Source organism: Lissotriton vulgaris, chromosome 7, assembly GCF_964263255.1.
Source record: "Lissotriton vulgaris chromosome 7, aLisVul1.2, whole genome shotgun sequence".
In the NCBI taxonomy this organism is placed as follows: domain Eukaryota; kingdom Metazoa; phylum Chordata; class Amphibia; order Caudata; family Salamandridae; genus Lissotriton; species Lissotriton vulgaris.
The window spans coordinates 113,074,539-113,098,189 of NC_141695.1; the positions used below are offsets into that span (position 1 = coordinate 113,074,539).

The window sequence follows — 23,651 nt, forward strand, 5'->3', positions numbered from 1 at the left end:
TTAGTTTAAATGGTCAGATCATGCAGCAGATCTTGCATTATGCAGCAAATATGGCAGAGCCATCATTTTAGAGAAAACATTTGCAAACTAGGATATTTTGCCATTCATATTTGAACTGCTGTTGTGGAAAAAGGGAGTAGTGCTGATGACAGAAACCCCATGATTTGGAGACAAATGGCTTGTGTTTCCACATTTTATCGTATTTGGTACATTCTTTGATTAGAAGCATATCCCACTTTGTGAATACATTTTAATGTCAATAACTCATTATAACCTTAAAAACTCGCGTGTATCCATTGGTTGATTAAACTGGGCAGTGAAATGCCAAACAAATACAAAAAATTGGGATGTCTGCGCATTCTGACCACACCTCTGGCTCCACCCACAGATCCAATCCTTGGGTTATTCCCGCCCTTTGATTCTCCGCCCACCGTTCCCCTACTTTTTTTCCCCCACTTCGACCGCTGTGTAAGACTCAGCATCCCTGGATCAGTGATGTGCCGCCACTGCGGGCACCGCATGTGTCACACATTTTCGGTGCCAGGCTTCCGCATAAGGGAGCTGGCCATTATTGTATCCCTAAACGTGGGCACGTTGTCAGTTTGACATTGACTACATGTAGAGGGACTCTAAGTTTCTTTTAAAAAATATTGGTAACATTTGGACCTATACGTTTTATTTTGTATAAATTAATTGAATGTGTGTAAAATTTAGCAATGCCCGGGGAATTCTAGTAAAGGGAGCACCCATTGGCGAATCACTATTGTGTGTGATTGCTGAATTATTTATTACTAACTTTGACGTTGTGCTTTAACTTTGGCTAAAAGTTATCATGACTTCTAGCACCAAAAAAGCAAATATTGGTATATATATGTGTGCTACAAATAATCCCTAACATACACTGTGCATCCAATATATTTAATCTGGTGCTTTAATCATAGGCTGTTTTAAAGTATTCTGATAAAAATCGAATCGTGCTGAAGACAGCCTTGATTGGTGTTGGATTGAGGACCCGGAAGTCTGCACACCTAGCAGACAGAGATAAAGCACCTTGTCAGAAATGTTAGCGTTTTCCCTACAGGTGGTGATTGTTGGCCTGTGGCAGGGTCAGTCACATGTCCTGGATTCCTGGCATTTAATTGAGTCTATCCCAGTGCTGTGCCCCAGTGTTTCTTGTGGCCCACCTGGCACACATCATGTCGGAGGATGGTGATGACGTTAACATTTTGCCCCCCCCCCCCTGGAAAAATGTCTGCGAACGCCCATGCTCTGGTTTCTGCAGAAAGATACTGCTGCCATTGCTCATGTGACTGAGATGCATTCTGACTTTTATATAACAATAAATATGAATGTAAATTGTCTAAAGGAGATCTTAAGCTAGGGAAGTTCCGGAAGGAAGGGGACAGATTTAAACAATATGCCTGTATGGACAAAAGATGACTAGGTGTCTGTTCATCTCTTATTGAGGGTGTATTATGGGCAAAACAAAGAGTATAGCCATCATGCCATGGCCCCGTGTTCCTGGCAATCTTCTACACCATAGGGGGCTTCGAATCAAATTGCAGGAACTCAATATTTGTTCCAGAAGTGAGAAAGAAACAAGGTTGCAGCTGTACAAATATAACTCAGCAAGGGACATGCCTGTGGAAGAATCAAAGAAGATCAAGGTCACACATTTAGAACAACCACAGGATATTGCTGATGTTGGGGGAAACAAGGAGTTTACCGAGCAAAATGAATATCAGACCTATCAGAAACATTTGCAGGAGTCTGAGGCAAAATCTTATTGGGTCATGTTGTACTTTAATCCTGGCCTTCTAATAAACCCACAGTCCACCAACCACCAACTTTTGGAAATTTCTCTTGTGAGAAATGGGTTCAGATCCATTTAGCACCCCTCGTTTTGTTTTTCGCTTGCTTTTTTGGACCTTCTCACTGTAAGTTCCTATAAAATGGATGTAACTGCTAATTTCTAGTGACTGCCCATTAAAGCAAAGGTTATTGCTTACCTGCTAGTTTAAGAGGCGTTTTTGCCTCATCATGAACTTTTCCTGGCATTGAAGCACTTCCGTTTGTCAGCAATTTAGAAGTATTCAAATGCTTTTGTTCACTCCATTATTCTTGCATACAAGCACACATACTAGCCAGACATGAGACTCAAACTCTAATGAAACGATTAACCTTCTGTAATCTGAGGTATTCTGTAATGCACACACATATTCACTGACTCAAGTGCACGCATGTCTAAAGTACTTTTCATTCATGTTGGTATGCGATGCTTACACATCACTTGTAATTCTATATTCCTTCAATAAACATGTACATTTTCTAATCTGAGTGAATATAGGTACACATGTCTAAACCTTCCTTAAGTAGCCAATAGCCCACTCCATTTTATTACCATCTCAGTATACTATAATTGAAATATTTTGCTATTTAAGGTTAACTGTATTTTAAGTGTAGTTTATTTTACATAAGAACATATTATTGTATTATTGTAGTTGTTATTAACAATTGAAAACAATTCAACTTAACCTTCCTCAGAAGTGTTCACAGTGAGAGGGCGATCCCAAACATTCATTGGAGGAGGTGGAAGGGGATTTTAAATAGTAGGGTGGTCTTTGAAGCCAATAAGACGTCAGTAGTGAGGAACATGTTTGGGAGCACTTGGTAAGTTGACGGTCAACACCGGTTGTATGTCACAAAAATGGTTTCCTCTACCCCGCGTACCTTTACAACGCAGTCTCTAAAATGACGGTGTCTTAAATATGAATTGCTTTACCATGCATTCCTTTACCACAAGTTTTCGTGATAAAGACATGCATGATAAACGCCTATCTGTTTCTAAGGTTACCAGTCCTCCCTCTCCTCCTGAGCCCTAAATACACCCCCAAACTCCTAGAAACTACCATACCACTCCCAACCTCCTAGAAACTACCACAAACCCCCCACCCCTTACAAACTACCCCAAGCCCTCCCACCCCTAAAAACTACCCAGAACCCCAACCTCCTAATACCTACCCCAAACCCCCACCCCTATAAACTACCCCAAACCCCCTCCCATTCCCTAAAAACAACTCCGAAACCCTCACCCCCCAACAACGACCCCAAATCCCCCACCCCCTAAAAACTACTCCCAACCCCTCTTACTTGTCCTGTTCTGACGCCCGTCTCACCATGCCCATCCCGAACACTAGACTGACTTTGCCTTAACCATGCACATGCATGGTTAAGGCAAAGCCATTGTTCAGCCTAGTTGTTGTTGCGGGATTTCGGAACTTATGGCTCAGGTCTAATTGTTTTGGATGTTTCCTGTCAACAACAATTCTAAAAGAATTCAGGTATATTTGTGTATTTTGGGCGACCCAAATTTGGAATGGTAATCAAAAGGGCCAAGCTCATAGGGAAATCTGTTTCTTGGTCAAAACAAGTACTCAAAGAGAGATTTGACCAGCAATATATTAATAAAAAACAAAGACTGAAAGCTGACTTTAATAGACAAAAAAAATTAAGACTAAATATTCATGTTAATTGTTGTGCTATTCTGCCGCAAGTCAGTACAAATGGGGGTGGTGATGGACGGAGCATCTGAACCAATCAAACACTCAATCCCAGTCAACAGATCTTGGTTTAATCCATCACCGTTCTATAGCCCACTCCACCACTCCAGTTCTGACATGGCCATATGCAAATCAGTCTGACCCAGTGCCTCATGGGAACAGTCCAGCCCGAACTGCCAAGCCATGCCTTCCCTGGACTGGATTCAAGCTTCCTAGGACCGGTTTCTGGCATTACAGCCGTCTTCAGTCAGGCTTGCTTGAATCCAGTGAAAAGGTAAGAAAGGGACTCATGTCTGAGCATACCCTGCCAACTTATGGTGAACAAAGCGGTACAAAAGGGGGTGATGATGGACGGAGCATCTGAACCAATCAAACACTCACACCCAGCCAACAGATTTGGGTTTAATCCATCACCGTTCTTAAGCCTACTCTGCCACCCCAGTTCAGACATGGACATATGCAAATCAGTCTGACCCTGTGCCTCATGGGAACAGTTCAGCCCCACTGCCCTATGTCATAATTTTAAAAAGTTATTTTACCACTTCTTTAGGTATATACACCCTTGATTCTACCTGCACTGGTGATGCACTGCCACCAGAGGGAGTAAGTTCCATACTTTTAGCTTTCAGCTCCATCTCTCTCAAGTTAATTTCATGCTCCATTTGGCTTCTTCTCTTGACAACTGTCCATTAAGTTTTGCCATTTCCATTTCGTGTGCCCGGGTTTCCTTTCTATCTGCCTACTCCTCTGGCAACAGAACTCTGCCAAAATCATGGATGCTTTCTGCTGGTTCAACTTCCACTCTATTCTCAGGTGCCCTTGACTCAATCCAGGCCCTCAGCGCCTTTATGAAATGTGGCTTGTTTTAACATCCAGACTATGAAACTCTAAACTTGAGGCAGAAGCCCTTCAGCTGGGCTAAGGTCTAGCTCTCCAGTCTCTCTTCTTCCCAGTCAATTCCTTCAATGTCAGAGACTACAGATGCTGCCTTTTCCTCATTGCCTGAATCAGGCATGACTTTTGTTTAAAATGGAGGTTACCGTGGACATAACATTTCCTCTAAGGGTATTATTCTCGACGGAATCCTTGGGGGTGTTCTCAAAGTGTTTCCCACACCAAATTCCAAGGAAAACTAGCTTTCATTTGCTGGGCAGTGTGAGTAATATGACACATTTTTTGAGGACTTTGCACACAAAATAAAGGTAAGGTGTTTGTGTCAGGTGAGTAGAAAAGAAGTTGTTGGCATGTGATTACACAATAGATCAAAGTAAGAAATACATATGGGGAAGTACGTTTACTTTAACAACTGATCACCATTAATGAGCATCTCATCTTCTGTTGGTGGACTGACAGATTTAGCTTGCATTGCTGGCTTATGTTCTAAGTTCCAAGAAAAGCATTTTGTAGCCATATTTGTTCTTTGAAGAAACACTTTTCCTGCTGACAGGTTATTCCAATTGGTTTTGTTCAGTCCTTCTTCAGACCATAAACAGAAAAGTGAGGTGGATGTAGTGTCTGCCATTTATGAATGGTAGATCGAACATTGTGGGTAATTTTAGAAATTGATTGCATAGTTGGTGACAAAAATTAATGTCAAAAATTAACCTCTGGTTGGGTGGGCCTTAGAGTGCCCATACCGCCGAGGTTTACACTCTAGGTCCTGACGAATGCCAGGTTAATTATACCACACCGGCTGAAACATGTTCATGTTGACCATTCACGTTGTCACTTAATGCTAGTGGGAGTAGACCATCCAATTAGTTGGCCTTACTCACCATCACATTTTTTAACCTTGCCCTTGATGATCTCTGATTAAATGAATTTTTTGATACATACAAGGCAATTTTAACTCACCACTTCACACTATTCACGTAAATTTTCACATAGCCCTCCCACCCTCACAAGACCAGCTCTGCAGTAATTCTGGCGTCGCAGCACACCGGGGTGGCATTCGGTCACACCCGGTGGGGCCCGATGATGAAGCAGGTCACCGACCAGGTCGGTGAGTGAGGACTTTCTTAACAAACCGAATGGGCTTTGTTGGTTCCTTGTGCTCTGTGCTTCTTTCCACCTTAATCAGAACAGGAACACTCTTTTGTTGTTGATGACAAAAATTAATAGACACTGAATATGGTCAAGTGTTATTTATCAGCCATCCATTAAACCATTAAGTGAAAGTTATATACTGACTGTTCAAGTTCAAGTTCAATTAAACTTTATTTCGGCTGAAATCCATAAAAGCACAGACAAGAAATTTATCAGAAGCAGCAATACATCATTCTCAAAGAGGTGTAAAAGTGGTTATAAATACAATTATTGGGGTGACTAAGGGAAACTGTACAATGCTAAGGGAAAACAAAATCTTTAGACAGAACAGAGGCTGAGATTCTGCATTAAACCGAGCAAATATACACATGTTAAAATATTAAAAGCATTTCAATAAATAAGTTAAATAAATCCAATAGAAAAGAGTTATAAAAAGTGATAAAAATAGCAAGGTGATAATTACAAATTTACACAAAATGTAGAAGTGGATTTTATTCCTATATAGGGATAGCTGCATAAACATGTTGTTTTGACTCTTAAGTGATTACAGAGCTCTGGCTCTTGATAATTACTCTATGCATGTGCCACATCGCTAGCAAGAATTTCGAGGTTACAAAGACAAACGATTGGCTAGTATCATATTTCAGTAGCCTGTAAACCTCAGTATAATCTCATTCCCGTATTTTTACAAAGCTGGAGTACCCATTTGGCCCTAGGTCTACTATAGGCTGGGCAGAAAAGAAGAACATGGAGATCTGTTTCCTCACTCGACCCACACCCTGGGCAGTCCAGCTTGGTACTACCCTTCCAGTTGTTTGTGAAAGCTCTGAGAGGGAGCACCCCATATCTAAATTACAGGAATAATTTATTGGCGAGGAGTGGTTGGATGTTATTTAACACAGGTTCAAACCTGTAATGCGATTTGACATCCAGAAAACTATAGGTCATGGATTTAATATTTGTGCTCTGAAGGAGTTGTGATAAATTGTATACTTTGATAGTATATTTCAAAGTTTTTTTTAAGTTAGGGAACAGGCCTCCTCTGGGGAGGACCACATAGCTGTCAACACCATTTGATAGAGTCTAGATTTAATTTATGCTATCCATGGTAGGTTCCCCGCTCCCAAAATAGAAAGTACTTCCTTCAGTTCCTCCCTATTGTTTAAGAGCTCAGATGTGCTCCATAAACGATGCCAGAACAGCAATGGGCGGGAAGCAATTAGTTACCCTATCGGCCAATCCCGAGATCCTTCCTCAAGGGAGTTAATGGAGTACTCTTTGGTAGGTTCACAAGTTGTCTAAGAAATGAGTTCTCTGTTGTTGTGAGGACGTTCAAATAACTGGGGCCCCATGCAGCTGACATACGTATGGAACTGCAATCGGTTCAATTTGACCTTAAAAATAAAGAACCCTCACACCAACTAGGACATTTGTTAGACCCCGTCTTTGGTAACTGGCTGGGAGTGCATACTACAGATCCTATACCCATACCCTGGTCGGATCACTATATTATCCCCATTTCAGTCCAAATTGACAAAACAGAGCTTTTTCGTCAACACTCTCTGCGTTACAAACGCAGGAAATGGAAGAATTTTATCTTGGACTCCTTCACTCGAATTGTCCAAGATGAAGGTCCTCCGAAAGGAGCTGACTGTGAGGCTGCCAACGAAAATCTAAACAATATCGTCACTAAGGCTCTGGACATCACAGCCCCTAGTCGCACCATGTCCAATGATAGGAGGCCTAAGAAAACTGCTCCTTGGTTCGGACAAGAACTACAGACCTTGAAAACGGCCTGCAAGAAACTTGAGAGAACCTGGCGTCATAACTTCTGTACAGACATAAAAATACAGTATAAAACAGCACAGAAAGAATATAACAAAGCCGTTCGCCTGGCAAAAGCTGAGCATTACCACATTCGTATCACGGAAGCAGGCAACTCCTCTAGGGAATTGTTTCAAATATATAAGGAGATATCCATAGTGGAGATGTCCTCCTCCATCCAAAATGACTCAGTGGAATCGTGTAATAACATTGCTCAGTATTTTGCTGGTAAAATTAGTAAAATTTATACCAGTTTCTCTAAACAGGGAGCCCCGGCCGCAGATTTTACTGAAAATGAGAAAATTGTAAACACGCCGGTCTGTCTTAAATCTTTTGAAGTTCCCTCCTATGAGATGCTGTCCAAGATGTGCAACAAGATCAAATCAGGATCGCCCGGAGACCCAGCTCCACCAAAAATTTTAGCTGAAGCTTTTTCAGTACTGGAACCTCACCTGAGGCACCTGCTACTAACTTCCTTTTCAACCTCTTGTCTCCCGGAAGAATGGAAACAGGCAATAGTGCTACCCATTAAGAAAAAGCCCAACATCAGTTTGGACGTTATGGATAACTTACGACCCATATCCCTGCTACCGTATGTGGCCAAGTTGGCGGAGAAAGTCGCTAACACCCAACTGATGGAACATCTTGAGACCCATAATGTTCTCCATAAATCCCAGTCGGGTTTTAGATCAGGTTTCTCAACGGAGACAGCTCTCCTGAGGGACACAGAAACCCTACGTGAGGGAGCAGATGAGGGAAAGACAATGGCCCTCATCATGCTTGATCTCAGTGCCGCTTTTGACACTGTAGCACATTCCATCTTGCTACAGTGTCTAAACAAAGCGGGAGTCACCAATAAGGCACTGGGATGGCTGAAGGCATTTTTGCTTAACAGAAGCTTTCAAGTCCAAAGGGGGAGCTTTCTCTCCGATAGGGTGAGGCTTGAGCAGGGGGTGCCTCAGGGCTCTGCCCTGAGTCCCACCCTGTTTAATTTATATATGGCCCCTCTGGCAGAGGTAGTGCAGTCGTTCGGCGTGGAGCTTGTCTCCTACGCCGACGACACGCAACTTCTCATATCTCTGACCCAAGCCCCTTCTAAGGAAGCTGATAACTTCAATGCCTGCATGACTAAACTTGCCACATGGATGAACGACCACTGTCTGAAACTTAATGGGACTAAGACAGAGGTCCTCATCATGGGAGGCAATGAGGCTAAATGGACGACTGAGTGGTGGCCCAGTTGCCTTGGTCCTTTGCCCTCCCCCTCTCGAGAGGCGAAGAATTTGGGTGTGTGGGTGGACAATAAATTGTCCTTTGATAGCCACATAAGAAAAACTGTGGGCAAGTGCTTTGGGGTGATGAAAACTCTGAACCGCACCCTTGACCTGTTACCCATCAATTCCAGGCGTACCATGACGCAAGCACTGATAACGTCCCGTATTGATTACGGAAACGTGCTGCTCATGGGTACATCTGAGAAAAATATTAAAAAGCTACAGGTGTTGCAGAATTCGGCAGCTCGCCTGGTCCTAAGGCTCCCTCGTCGAGCACCATCACGCCCCTCTCCCGTAGCCCTCCACTGGCTGCCTATCAGGAAGAGGATTGATTTTAAAGCTATGCTTTGGTGCCATAAAATAATTCATCACAGAGCACCGGCCTACATGTCGGACTTGGCGTCTGTCTATGAACCCAGCAGGTCGCTTAGATCTAAAGGTATGGGCCTGCTCAGAACTACACGCCCCAAAAAAGCTAGAATGGGAGGCAGATCTTTCCGGACTTTAGCTGCCAGGAAATGGAACCTTCTTCCTTTGGATATCAGGATGGAGAATAACGAAATCGTGTTTAGGAAGAAATTGAAAACCTGCCTCTTTACTTGGTGATGGGCTTTTTCCTCTACTCCTTTTCACATTCTCTCCACAGCGCGGGGACACGCCGGGAGGCGTCACCAGGCGCTCTACAAACTCCTTTAAATTAAATTAAATTAAATTAAAAAAGGACGGGAGCAAACAACTTTTGTGTCACGTCAATTAAACTTATTGGGCGATAATTAGCAGGGTTCATTGGGGAGCCTTTCTTGTAAATAGGGATGATTTCCACCCCTACCCATGTTGGAGGGAGTTCCATACCTTGAAATATGGCATTAAAAAACGTCGTTATATATGGAACACACACAAAGCTTTCATCCATATCCATAATATTATAATAAAGAGAGAGGCCAAACCTTTGAGGCGGGAAATCTCAGGAACCACAGCACCAATCACAACACCCAATACAGCGTTGGAAAGGGCAGTTGCAGCAGAAGGACTTAGGCTATGCAGACGACCACCATATACATTTAAAAGGTAAAAGAACGTGCCAGCAAAGTAGTACCTTGTGGGCGTTTCTGCGTTGTGCTGTGGGCGTGTGCTGGGGGTGTAACAAACGCTGGGGGCGTGAGGTACGTTCCGCCCTTCATGCCATGTCTCATATCGTGTGCTACTCCCACCCTTCTCCCTTTAAATACCCCTGCACCCCATAATCATAACCCAACCTTACTCCTTAAAATACCCCAACACCCTTAAACACTAACCCATCTTAACCCTATGAATAGACCCTGTACCCCAAAACCCAAACCTATCCCTAAACCCTAAAAATACCATTGTACCCCAAAACTCAAACCTAGCCCTGAACCCTATAAATACCCCTGTACCTCAAAACCCAAACCTACCCCTGAACCTTAAAAATACTCCAGTACCTGAAAAAACCCAAACCTAGCACTGAACCCTAAAAATACCACTGCACCCCAAAACCCAGCCCTACCCCTGAACCCTAAAATACCCCATACCCCAACACCCAAACCTAGCCCTGAACCCAAAAAATACCCCTATACCTCAAAACCCAAACCTAGCCCTGAACCCTAAAAATACCCCTGTACCCAAAAACCCATACCTATCCCTAAACCCTAAAACTACCCCTGTACCCCATAACCCAAAACTATGGGGCCCATTATGATCGCAGACAGACTTGAGTCCATCCACGATCACTGAGTAGGAGGGAACCTCCGCATGGCCTGCGGAGTTCCCTCCTGTGCAATTAGGATGTGACCGCCACCATGGCGGTCACATCCTCTATTTTTAACATTGCGGCGGGTGCGACTTCAAGCTGCACCTGCCGAAATGTTAAAAATGCATGCAATGCATTTGTATGCAGAAAGCGGCAGGCACCGTGCGGTGCCTGACGATTTCTGCATACAAATGCAGGGGGGTACCATAGGTACACCCCATGTGCACCCCCCACCCCTCCCTCACCCAGGGGGCCCGCAACGGGCCCCCGCAGTGAAGGTCCGTATGCTTTTCCACGGCGGAAAACCCGCAGCGGAAAATTATATTTTTTTGGGCATCCTAATATGGCTGGCGGTGTCTGAGAGACACCGCCACTATATTAGGGCTTTTCCGCCGCGGTTGTAAGCCAACCGTGGCGGAAAAGCTGCGGACTGAAACCAGGACCCACCAGCCATCCTAATGCGGCGGTGGGTCTTTGGTGGGTCCGCTGCGGTTTTTCCGCATCCTCCGGGCCGGCGGTGGCTTCCGCCGCCCGAAGGATGCGGAAAATCGGCAATCCTAATGTGCCCCTATATCTGAACCCTTAAAATACCCAAACACCCCAAAACATATCCCTCAGTACCCCCAAACATATACCCCTATACCCATACTTACCTTATCCAAACATTTAAAAAAAACATGCTTTTACCATTCATGCATTTACAACGAATTTCGTTGTAAATGGTATGCGTGGTAAAAGCATCTAAAATGTAATGCAATGCGTTATAATGGCATTGCGGAGTCATGGTACTTTCGTAATGAAAGTATGCGGAGTCATGGTATGCGGAGAGAAAGTTGCGGAATAATGGGTGTTTACCCTCCCCTGGTAAGTACATTGGTGGCACGGCGGCCACATCTCCAGCAACATACTCATATTTTTTCCCCACCCATTTGAAAAATGCACAGGTCTCTCTCATTGATGGCCAGCATTGACATACACTTTTAGACACACCTCCCGCCACAAGTTCTAGAATTGCGAACTTTAGAGCTGGGGAGCTACGTTCGAATCTCGGCATCAGCTCAACATCCTGTGATTCCAGGCAAATTGCTTTGTCTCCCCGTGCCTACCACAAATGTATGTGTTCTTCTGTAATGTAAATTGTGCTCATGCCATGTTGTCGAGTTCGCGCTATATAATATTGAAAGGAAAAATAAAGTAGGGAAACTCGAGTTCACACACTACTGAACACGCACTCTTGAGGGCATCAGCAGTGCATTGTGAATCAGAGCTTTCCACAAGCCTGTCACAGATAAGAAATGCTATCTAAACGAAATCCTACAAAACAATATACTACTGGCCGGCAGCAATTCATACCCGGACAACGTCGGGACGGGCTGCTAGTACTTAAATAAATCCCCTGGAATTCTATCCAATCCAGGGGCTTTGCCCAGAAGCATTTTGGCCAAAGCTGCACTGACTTCTATTTCAGAACAAGCCAGGGCATTAGAAACCACAAGAATATTATGGTCTATGGGGTGCCTGTCAGTTTTATCTCCTTCCTCAGATATAGAATATAGAGATTGGAAGCGCAACCTCCAGACTTCCTCCCCTAGATTCGGTTCTAATGCCAATTTGCCTACCAGTTCTCACTAGGTTCCAGAAGGCCCTCATATCTCTGCTATCTAGGGCCAGTTTGATTGCTTCCCATGTGTCTGCTTCCCATATGGATTTTGCCTTTGCTACAATTTTTTTGTACGTTTCCCTGGTTTCCTTAGTGCGAATGGTATCCTTGTCTTTAACCGCTAACAGCAGGGCACTTTTAGCATCTCTGCAAGATTTATTATACCAAGAATTTGTATTAATGGCACAGGGAGGGACTTTAAAGTCAGTATTATAAAAGAACTCTGCGATTTTAACAAACATTTCCTGGTGGTTTTTAAGTAATTCTTGAAAACAGCCGGAACTAGGGTCGATTATTGGTAATTGGGAAGCAACTTCCAAGTGGGGAATAATCTGTTCATAAAGAACAGCCTTTTTGTCATCTGTTTGGAAAAAAGTTTCCCACCAAACTCTTCTGTCTCCACCTGTTACTGCCAGATTTAAATTTACTGAGGTAGGATGGCCTTGAACTGACTCCAGGTTAGGCAGTTTGATTTTTAACACCAGTGGGTTATGGTCACTTTCGCAGCGGATGTTTACTGCGAAATCCAAAACTCTGTGGCATAGCTCCACATCTACCAATATATAGTCTATAATATAAGATTGGCCTTTTTTTTTTATAGGTAGGGGTGGCCGGGCTGTCTGAGGGAAAACGTCCATTACATGCCCTAAACATGTGTATCACAGTAAAAGAGTTCATTTGATGAACTAACGGGGACCAACCCCTGGCCGGGTAGGTGTTACAGTCAGGAATTGATCATACAGAATCCTGCTCACTAGTAATAGGGGTATTTAACTGCTTCCATGCTCATGACGGAGCCGCTCCGCCATGAGCCTCGGTTGAGCTGTGCTCATGTTGGAGCCGTTCTGTCATGGCTCGCTCGGCGCGCCTGCGCGGCGCGAATTCCGCGCCGGACGTTCCATTGAGCGGGTGGGGCCATGACGGAACCACTCCGTCATGAGCACAGCTCAACCAAGGCTCGTGAAGGAGCGGCTCCGTCATGAGCACGCGAGCGCCACTCGGCCCCCCTCCCTCCTAGTGCTGCGGGGGAATTGCCGCCGCATCGAAGGGGTTAAGCCATTTAAGCGTTCAAAGTGGCAGTTAAAGTCTCCCCCAATTATTATGTGAGCGGTCTCGGGCAGGGTATGTAAAAAGGTTATCAAAGAGTCTAAAACCTGCGAAGTCGACCCCTGTTTCACTGGACGTGAATAAATATTTTAAATATTTATAAGCGCTATTTTCATGTCATTGGTAAATATTAGAAGAGTACACTGGATATCAGGGGACAGCGTTTCTAACACTTTACAGTTTTACACCCCAAGTGTATTCCAACCCAAGTGCATAAGCCACCTGAAGGTCTCCCCCTGGTCCCTTGAATAGCTGAGATAAAGTGTGCTGCGCACCCCACTCTGCAAGCGGGAGCCCGTAACCAGGATTCCTGGAACAAGCAGATCTTATGAGAGTCGACATAGGCGCCCCAATCTGCGAGATCCAGTTTCGAACCAAGACCGGCTACGTTCCAGGATAGAATATTAATGCTCTGCTCTAATGCTATCTGGCAACCAGAGTTATTGTGATCTAGGGGCCCACTCTGCTGTATGTTCAAAGGGATAGCCAAATCTTCATACCCTAGTGACTCCTGTATCTGTTGGGCAGAGTTGCGTAATGCAGATATACACCGAGGTTCAGATAAGGAAATTTTCTTTGGGGAGGGTTGCAAGGCTTGTTTACCAAGATTTAGATTTTCTAGATGGCAGAGATCAATATAAGTATTCGAGACTGGGCTCAAATTTTCCTGCAGGGGTGCTAGTCAGTCAACCAGGTTCAGAGGGCTAAAGCGATTATTTACAGATATGTTAAAATACTCCTGGTTTCCCCAATCTTGGACTAAGTGTGGCGGGACATTATTCTGTGCACGCTTTTCCCACTTTTTATACACACTGTCCATTCTATCCAAGAGAGGACTGGGTGGATAAAAGTAACCCAATGGGAGTACTTGAATGCCTCCTAACCCTGTGGAAGTTTGATCTCCTTTAAGAATGTAATGAACTGCCCTCCTATCTCTAAAGTTTATCACCACACAATCCCCAGAAATATCTTTTTGTCTCTGTCCAAGCCAGCAAACCCTAGGCGCAAATATAATTTCAGTGTGTGCCAGGGAAGGGAGTGGTCTATGTTTATTCAGCCATTAAATTAATTTATTTTTCAATTCCATAAATGTTTCACCCCGACCTGGCTCCAGGGATGGAACTCCAGCTAGGATTACCACATAAGGGGTTGATTCTGGGGGGTAGATCTATATGTTGGAGAGCCGGTTTTATCGGACTTGTTTTCGGGAGTATAGTATTCCTTACGGGATTTGGCACTGGATGTGGGACCTGGTGAACATCCACCATACCTTTACCAAAAGCCTCAGGATTATGGTTTTGGTCTTTGGGGATTGGTTCAGGATTTGTCCACTGGGCAAAATTCGATTATGAGTATTGGATTAGCCTACTGTGGAATCTGTATGCCCACCGGGGGAAAGGGATGCCTGCGTGCCTTGGTTCGTGATAGTCCTATTTATAGCCTTTAAACTATCACTAATTTTTAATACTGCATCGATTTTGGATCCTCAAATGTCCAAAGATGTTTTTATTGTGGCAATACTTTTCAGAACATCACTATGTTCTGATTTAAGGAGCTGGTCCAAAAAAGTTTTAAGCTCCTGTTTAAACACCTTGGCCTAACCCGGGACAAAAGAATTAATATGGATATCCAAAGGGCTGGTCTCTGCGGTATTGACGGAGTGTTTTACTATGTAAGAACCAACTCCTCGTCCCCCCTAACTGTACGCTTCTTTTGTGCAGGACATTTCCTTTTCCCTCTCCAACCTTATCTACTCTGTTAACTCTGGTTATGGGTACACTAGCTTGTTCTGGGGGTAACACTAGTGAATTAGCAGATATTTATGGAATAGATACCTCTAGGGTGTCAGGGGTGCTTGGCTCGGCCAACTGGGTCACACTAGGCAATCTTGGTCTGAGGGACAAGCGCCTGTCTGTGTGTTCGATTTCACTAGAGACCTGCAGTAACATTCTATCAATGGCAGTAGGGTGAGGGTGAGCAGTTTGCTTGGAAGATTTCTGTCTGGTGTTGGGCCTTTGACAAGGGGGAGTAGTCTTCCCCATATCTCTTACCCTTCTTACGTGCAACTGAACCAAAAGAAAGGCTAACTGGAATGGTATAGATTGCATAGCAATAGCAGTAAAGTTAAACCCATAAAGTTTGGCAAACCCATATGCACAGTGAAGTATGTATTTACAAATCCCCGTATTCTTACAGTTTCCCACAATAAAGAAAGTCCGTGTACAAGTACTCACAGTCCACACAACAGAGGGGTGGCCCTGTCCAGTCTCTCCCAGTCACGGACAGGCACAGACAGGCCCCCCTTGGTCCCGGGCTTTGTCCCCCGCAGTGTCCAGCGCCACAGAAGGCTGGGAGTGGCTCTTAGGCGCAATGTCGGCGCCTCCCCCTGAGTTGCTACAGGTGTGTGTGCAGTGATGCACCCTGGGGGCTATGGTCCAGAACCCGGGTGTAGGCCACGATACGCTCGATTTTCGGGGTGGCTGGCAGCCCTCCTCCTCTTCAGCACAGCCTGCACTCTCCGCCTCGCAGGTTAACTCGATAAACACTCCCGCAAGACAGGGGCAGAGGAAGGGCTTTTAGGCGCGATGTAAGCGCCTCCCCCTGAGTTGCTACAGGTGTGTGTGCAGTGATGCTCCCTGGGGGCTGTTGTCCAGAGCCCGAGTGTAGGCGGTGATACGCTCTATTTTCCGGGCGGCAGGCACACCTCCTCCTCTTCAACACAGCCTACACTCTACGCCTCGCAGGTCAACTCGATAAACACTCCCGCAAGACAGGGGCAGAGGAAGGGCTTTTAGGCGCGATGTCAGCGCCGCCCCCTGAGTTGCTACACGTGTGTGTGCAGTGATGCATCCTGGGGGCTGTGGTCCAGAGCCCAGGTGTAAGTGGTGATACGCTCGATTTTCGGGGCGGCAGGCAGCCCTCCTCCTCTTCAGCACAGCCTACACTCTACGCCTCGCAGGTCAGCTCGATAAACACTCCTGCAGGACAGGGGCCGAGGCAGCGCTTTTAGGCGCGATGTCAGTGCCTCCCCCTGAGTTGCTACAGGTGTGTGTGCAGTGATGCACCCTGGGGGCTGTGGTCCAGCGCCCGGGTGTAGGCGGTGATACGCTTGATTTTCGGGGTGGCAGGCAGCCCTCCTCCTCTTCAGCACAGCCTGCACTCTCCGCCTCGAAGGTCAACTCGAGAAACACTCCCACAACAAAATGCTACATACCACTGTTATGTAGCAAACAAATGTAGTTTGTCTTGTGGTCAGAGATGACTTGTGTCTTCTCCAGAAGGTATGAGACTGAGGGCCTCATTTAGGAAAAAGTGACACATCGCTGCATGAAAACAGCAAAGCCACACTTATTATTGCGCCCTCCTTGCGACATACTGTCTGCATCATATTTATAGTATGAGGCATCATGTCGCAAGGAGTTACAGCTACGTAAGTTTTTCTGACGTATCTGTAGGCGCAAAAAGGACGTACTGCTGGAGTGTCTCAAAAGTGACGCAACCTCAGCAATGGGTCATTCCAGCAGCCACGGCCCGTGGAAGGAGTTTCGGTGGGGCGGAGAGGCGGGGCATTTTGCGATGCAGGGCGCGCTACGAAATTCGTTTTATTAATTAAATTGTTTACTTACCTTCAATTATCCATACTCCAGTTTTTAGCACCCCCCACCCTGCCCCTCCCCTGCCTCGCCTCTCCGCCCCACCGAAACTCCCTCCACGGGCTGTGGCTGCATTCCAAATGTGCCTGCATCAGTCTTACGGCCGCAGTGACGAAGACATAAGATATTGATGCATTTGCGTACGTACTGGGGCAGTGAAATCTCATAGATTTCACTGCCTCACTTCTACGAGACTTACTTGCTTCATAACGCCCATCCTGCATACAGTATACCTGGCGCAGGTATAATGTGGCGCAGGGGTTTACAAAGTGATGCATCTACCTAGATGTGTCACTTTGTAAATATGACGCAACTTGGCGCATTTTTTACGCCACTGGTGCGTCACAAAAAGTGACGCACCGGTGGTGCAAAAGTGACACAAGGGCTCATAAATAAGCCCCCTAGTATGAAAATCAGGCAGCATGGTCACATGGCAATGTCATTGTTAAAAGTTTTACCAATAACACATTTTTGGTGGCCTACAATGGACATGGCGACTGACAAATGGGCCAAGCAATGTGAAGTATGTGCCAACAGTGATAAAAGTGTAGCGTCAAACTATCTATACGTGGTACACTGTTTAAAGGCCCAAGAATGGATGACAAGAAGTGGACAGGACATTACGGGAACTTTTAGACATTGCCCTCTAATAAGACGATTGCTTTAGTTCTAATGTATTATCACTCCAAGTGGCCAGATGTTAAATTCCTGGAGAAATCCACAAATTTCACATCAGTCAATAAGTTATATGTTTCTTATAAGCTGTTTTCAGTAAGGAGGGATTCAGTAGGATTTTTGGACCACATTTTTTGTTAGATATAGGGCCATATGTATCAAGGCCAAATGGGTTCGCAAACGCTGAAATTCACAGAATTTCGACCTTTGCAAAATCATTTTCGCAAAATGGTATGTATGAAGGAATTAGGGTGCAAAATAAGGAATCACAAAGTTTGCGATTCCTCCTTTTGCGATTGCATTTAAGGAATAGCAAATTTTGCGATTCCTTAAATGCAATGTATTAAGCAAAAAAAAATCAAAAATGCCCTTAAGGAATCGCAAATTACCACCAACTTCTAGTTGGTTGTAAGTTGCGATTTCCTTGAAAAATGCACATTTCAGCATTTTTCAAAGTGCCATGTGACGCACATACATGCCCTTAGGGCATGTATGTGCACCACATGTGCACCCATACTTATTTCAGGGGTGCAACAGGGTGTCCTTTGGACACCCCTGCACCATTGAAAGTATTCTCAATTTGCGATTAGCAAATAGCGAATAGCAAATTGAGAAAAAATTCCCATTCCTTAATATTTATTTACATTTGTAGTTTTTTAAAATAATTAATGTAACACTATTTCCTATGACTTTTCACTTGAAGTCCCTTTTCCATTATTTTCCAAGGAGGGTTGTGGCAGTTCCAGAGGTTGGCCACGTTTTAGTACTTAAAAAGTGTACGTTTCTACAAAAGTGTAAGTTACCACAAAAGTGCAATTTGTGAATAGCTAAAAGTAGTAAACTTTCTCAAAAGTGTAAACTTACGGAAGTAAGTAAAGCCTTAGGAATCAAACAGTGGTGTTTTGCGAACAAGTGGAAGTTCCTCGTGTCAGATGGGGCATTGATTGAATGTGACTGATTGCTTGACAGTGCTTCAAATACACCCAATTACCATTCTTTTCACCTTGATTATCTATTTGGCTCCCCTTGGTGTCACCAAGCATATGTGCATTATTCCTTTCAGAACTTTCTCAAAATTAGTCTAATTTCTATAACTCATAGACATCTTACCCTTAGTTCATATTTTCAATACATTTCTAAAATTATGTAACATTTGTCTTTTGACTGTAAACCCAATGTGTTTGCAACTACAGCAATGGTACAGTTTGCTTTGCAATATGTAATGATCTCTAGTTCATCTATCTGTTTTTTCTCTAACAGCATTCATATTAAATCCGGAGAGCCTGGAGCTATCTATGGTTCGTACAGTAAAAAAGAGATCTACCCATTAAAGTGCAATAACACCCTCAAGTGGATCTGTGAGAAAAAGGCAATCCAGTTCGACAGGAGGTGTTTTGGCTTTAGCTAATTATCCAAAGACTAGTTTTGAATGTAATAAAGGAACTTATGTTTACATGCACTCTTATGAAATTGAAAACATATACTGTTTCCTTGTACATAGTCTGCTTTATAAATATTTAATACCAAAGTCATGTTTGCTATTTTCAGAAGCAAATAGTAATAAAAAAGTGATGGTTGAGACGTCATTGTTGTTTATGTATGCATATATGTATGTATGTATGTGATTCGCAGATGAGCTTTTTCAAGAGCACAACTTACATTTTAGAGCGCAATAATGTATCCAACATTCCTTTATCAAACTTCATATGTACCAATATCAATCATCTTCATCATGTAGCATCAGTGTAGATGGCCATTATGAAGGCAAGGGTCTACATTAACTATGTTCTCTTCAAGTCCACAAAACAACTGGGAAAACAAAGATACATTGTACTCGTCCACAATAGGAATGCATGAAACAGGCCTCAGGAGATAAATTGTAAACAGAGGTGTCATGGGCAAACTGGATGAAATTCACAAAGGTGTACTTAAATGGGTATTCAAGAATTCAATCTAACGTATAGCTTGACTGACTGATTAGGAACAAGTGTATGCCTGATGAACGAAGCTGCATCAAAAACAGTGAGTCTTCAGCAGGCATTAAAAGTTACACAGGGCAGGATAGACACTTATATGAGCAAGACAATTGGTCCAGATGGCAGCCACTTGAAAGGAGATAAGGGGCCTCATTTACAATATTTTGCCATAGGGCAGCACCACAATCCTTCCTGCAGTGTTGCCCTATGGCAAAACAAAAGGGCAGGAATGCAGCATATCTATTAGATATGGCACACTCCTGTCCTCCTTCCCTGCACTAGTTCTCAATTGGCTGCCATGCGCCAATGCACACACCCTTGCACCATGGTGCCACGGTCTCTGCCTTGTAGGGCTGATTTTTTTTCTGTTTGAAGGGACACCTCTTTATATGTGTGCTGCTAATCAAAAGAAAGAGGAAAACCAATGATGAACAATGTTATTTCTCCTTATTGCACCTCCCCTATGCCTCTCTTGGGGAGGCATAGGCTTTTGGTGCATTCCCAGGTTTACAACTTGTTGTAAATCTGGGAATGTGACAAATGCCTGGGTGTTATAACCCACCATAAAAGCCATGGCGTGCCTCCCCATCACAGTGTGAGGCAACATATCTACAAAGCCATGTAAAGCATGAAGGCTGGCTACGCCCTGTACGCCGCTGGAATTTCACTAACAATGATGTCCTGGCAAAGCGCAGAGCTTGCAAAGGAGCCGAACAGTATTTTCCCCTAGCAATCCCACTCATCTTTTGTGAACAGATACAGTAGCATGTGGAATTGTACTGTGTCCAAAAGGGGGTTTAAGGTGGGATCTAAATTGCTAAGTTCTCAAGTGCTACCCAATTAAGGCATCAATTTTGGAGATAGACTACTGTAAGATGATCCAGGTTTGACAGGGAGCTAATGAAGTGACTTTCTTGCTCAGAAATGTAGTTGCATTTTTCAGGGGCCTTTGATCCATCTGAGAGTGATGTTTTGGACTATCTTAAGCTGACCTGGAAGTGAATCAGGTAAAAGAAATCCTCAAAGACAAAATATATGGTGATCGGTAAAGTACGGGGTGGTCTTCGGGAGATTAAGATTTTACAAGAACCCCTGGAACGGGTAACATTTTTTGATTATCTAGGCATAGGTCTGAGCGAGACACTTAGGGCCCCATTAGGATTACTTGCAGATTGCACCCGTAGGGCCGGCGGTGGTCACCGCCGGCCCAACAGGGCAATCCGCCCGCCATCTGTGTAGAAAAGACCCCCTGCCATATTATTATTGCTGGGGGGTCCGCGGCAGACTGAAAGACCGGACGCCGCATTTCTGCCCCGGTCGAGTTGCGACCGAGCGGAAAAGGCTGCAACATGGTCGTGGTTTCTCATATTACAATATGCGTTTAGGAATGCCTTTCCATGGCGGCAACGGAAAGGCATGCAGAGTCTGCTATGGGGGCCCTCCAGGGGGAATGTGGGGGGTGCACCCCCTGCACTTCCATGCACAACATGGCAGGCACCGCGCGGTGCTTGCCATGTTGTGCATGGAAGTGCACAACATGCCTCCCTAACACTGTGGCGGGCGGTGCTGAGTGCACCGCATGCCACAATGTTAGGGATGCAGGATGTGCCCCCCACTGTGGCAGGCGCATCCTAATAGCAGGCGCGGGACCCCCGCCCTTATGGCGGGCGGTCCCTCTGTACGACCGGATGGCAGGCGGACAAAGTCCGCCCGCCATCCTAATGTGCCCCTTAGTTGGGAAAATCAATTGAGGAAGAGTTTCCTAACACTATGCCAAAGATCTAAATCAATATTAAGATTTTTAAAACAATCTTATACACAACCCCTCTCTCCGGCTCTAGAAATCTATAGTGCAAAAGCCCAAAGTGGAGCACTGTATGAAGCAGAGATTTGGGGGTGCACTTCTGTTAGCAAATTAACAATCTGTGAGAACACTTTTGCTAGGGGTTTCATTTTGCTACCTCAAAGTCAAAAGTCAAAAAGCTTTATTTTGATAAAACAATTATCATAAAAGCAGCTCAGTAGGTCAGATATTACAAATAAAAACAGTAATAGATTAAAAGGATTTTTGTCTGTGTACAAAACATTTAAAAAAGACAGTAGTTTCAGTAATAATGTTTGTACAATCATAAACTAGTCAATTAATTGATTACATTTTTACAGATTTCTTAATCAAGAGAAAATGGCAGTTCATTCAGTTAAGACATTTTATAAAAATAGAATTAAACAGTTAGTTTTAGCCTTTTGGCTCGGATAGCCCAAGCCCATGATAGAAATTTGGCTAGGGCACAAGCATAGGGTACACTACTATCGGATATGAGTATCCTAATTGCCACGTCATGGCTCCTAGTCCCCAACTGGCGGCATAGGTTTTTGAGCCAGACCCTCCTTGGAGTTGCGTACTCGCTGCACTCGAACATGAAATGTGCCAATGATTCCGGTTTGGCAAGACAAGCTGGGCATAGCTCAGACATTTCCATGTGGGATTTCCATCTTGCGGTAAAAGAATTGAGTGGAAGGGTTCCCACTCTGAACCTGAAGTACAAGGCCCTATCAAAGGGTTTTCCAACTGCATCAAGGTACAGTTCCCGTCTGGGGCAATCTTTGAACCTCAAAAAATCCTCTGTAAGCCTGCCCAAGGTGGTACTAGAATTTCTTTGTGTACAAATCCAGTCCCAGTAAAGCTTTTTGAGGACTTGCTTCGGGGGTGAAGTTCTATTTGACCATGTATCAGTTTGTCCCAACTTAGTTAGTAAGCTCTTCATGTCTTTTAGCCATTTGATTTTGTGCCAACTTGGCGATGACATGATTTCTTCAAGGCCTCTGGCATATCCACTTAGTTCTTCCACCCGCCAGATGCGTGCCCATAGTAATAATGGACGGAATTTTGCGATATCGTCAATCTGGGGGCAGCCTAGGTCCAACATTAAAGGAAGTGTAGGGGTGCCTTGTGGGAGGGACATAATTGGTCTACAGAATTTGTTTTCAAATCTCTGCAGAGCATCAGTGGTGGATGAGCCCCAAAGTTCAGCCCCATAGAGGGCAGAGCTAACACCTTTAGCTGAATAAATCTCGAGGACTGTGGCTATAGGCCTTGTTGAACTGGATCGTTGCTCTTTCAAAAGGGCTCCTGTAATCCTTTTGTGACTCAACAGCATTTTATCTAAGTGTGGCGTCCAGTCCATTTTGTGCGATAGGCGTATCCCAAGATAGTCAAAGACCTTTACCCTTTCCAGGGGCTCAGCATTCAGGGTGGGAGAACGCACATGTTGCTTCGGTGGATTCAGCACAAGGTACTTTGTTTTATTTGTGTTTATTACCAGACCTCGTTTGGTGCAAAAGGATTGAAAGTTGTCCAAAAGTCTCTGGAGTCCCATTGGGGATTTAGAAATTAAAAGCGTATCATCCGCGAAGAGGAGGGTCGGTATGCGTTCACCAGCCAGGGATGGTTCGTCAGAAGGATGTTTAAGGAGATGCTCAACCACCCCATTCATGTAAAGAGAGAAAAGGGTGGGAGCCAGAACACATCCCTGGCGGACACCTCTCTCAACCGGAATACTACCCGTTTTCTCCCCTCCAGTGCCCCACCTGACTTGGTGCAACCTAACTAGTAGGGATAGCAAATAATGGGGCAGCCCCATGTCAGCGAGTACTTTCCATAGTGATTCCCTAGGTACAAGGTCAAAGGCAGTCTTTAAATCGATAAACGCGAGATAAAGACTGCCCTTGCCTATAACCACCACCTTCCAGTATACCATCATGAGCCTGAAGGCTTGCTCGATCGTCCCAGTACCCACTCTGAAACCTGCCTGAAAGTCAGAAAGAATTTTATTTTCTTCTACCCAATTTAGAATTCTAACTAACAGGACTTTACCGACAACTTTTTGGCCAATGTCTAACAAGCTGATCGGCTTGTAGTTGGATGGATCATCCCTCGATCCTTTCTTGTAAATAGGGACCACCTCGGCCCCTTTCCACGATGAGGGAATAGGGGAACCTTTACAAATGGCAACAAGGAAGGAATGAATCAGTTTACCCCATTTTGCACTATCAGACTTTAAGAAGTCGCCAGGAATGCCATCGGGACCAGCCGCTTTTTGTGGAATAA

At 44.5% G+C, this 23,651-nt stretch overlaps 1 protein-coding gene across 4 annotated transcripts in view; it reads left to right on the forward strand.

The window, feature by feature from the left end:
• Window positions 1–19,152, forward strand: part of LOC147700941 (killer cell lectin-like receptor subfamily F member 1) — a 105,213-nt gene extending 86,061 nt beyond the window's left edge. For all 4 annotated transcript variants that reach the window (XM_086928550.1, XM_086928552.1, XM_086928551.1 and 1 more), the window contains one exon: window positions 18,828–19,152. In XM_086928550.1, coding sequence (XP_086784676.1) covers window positions 18,828–18,975 — 148 coding nt within the window. In that variant the 3' untranslated portion in view covers window positions 18,976–19,152. The remainder of the gene's footprint in view (window positions 1–18,827) is intronic.
• The last annotated feature ends 4,499 nt before the right edge of the window (window positions 19,153–23,651 follow it).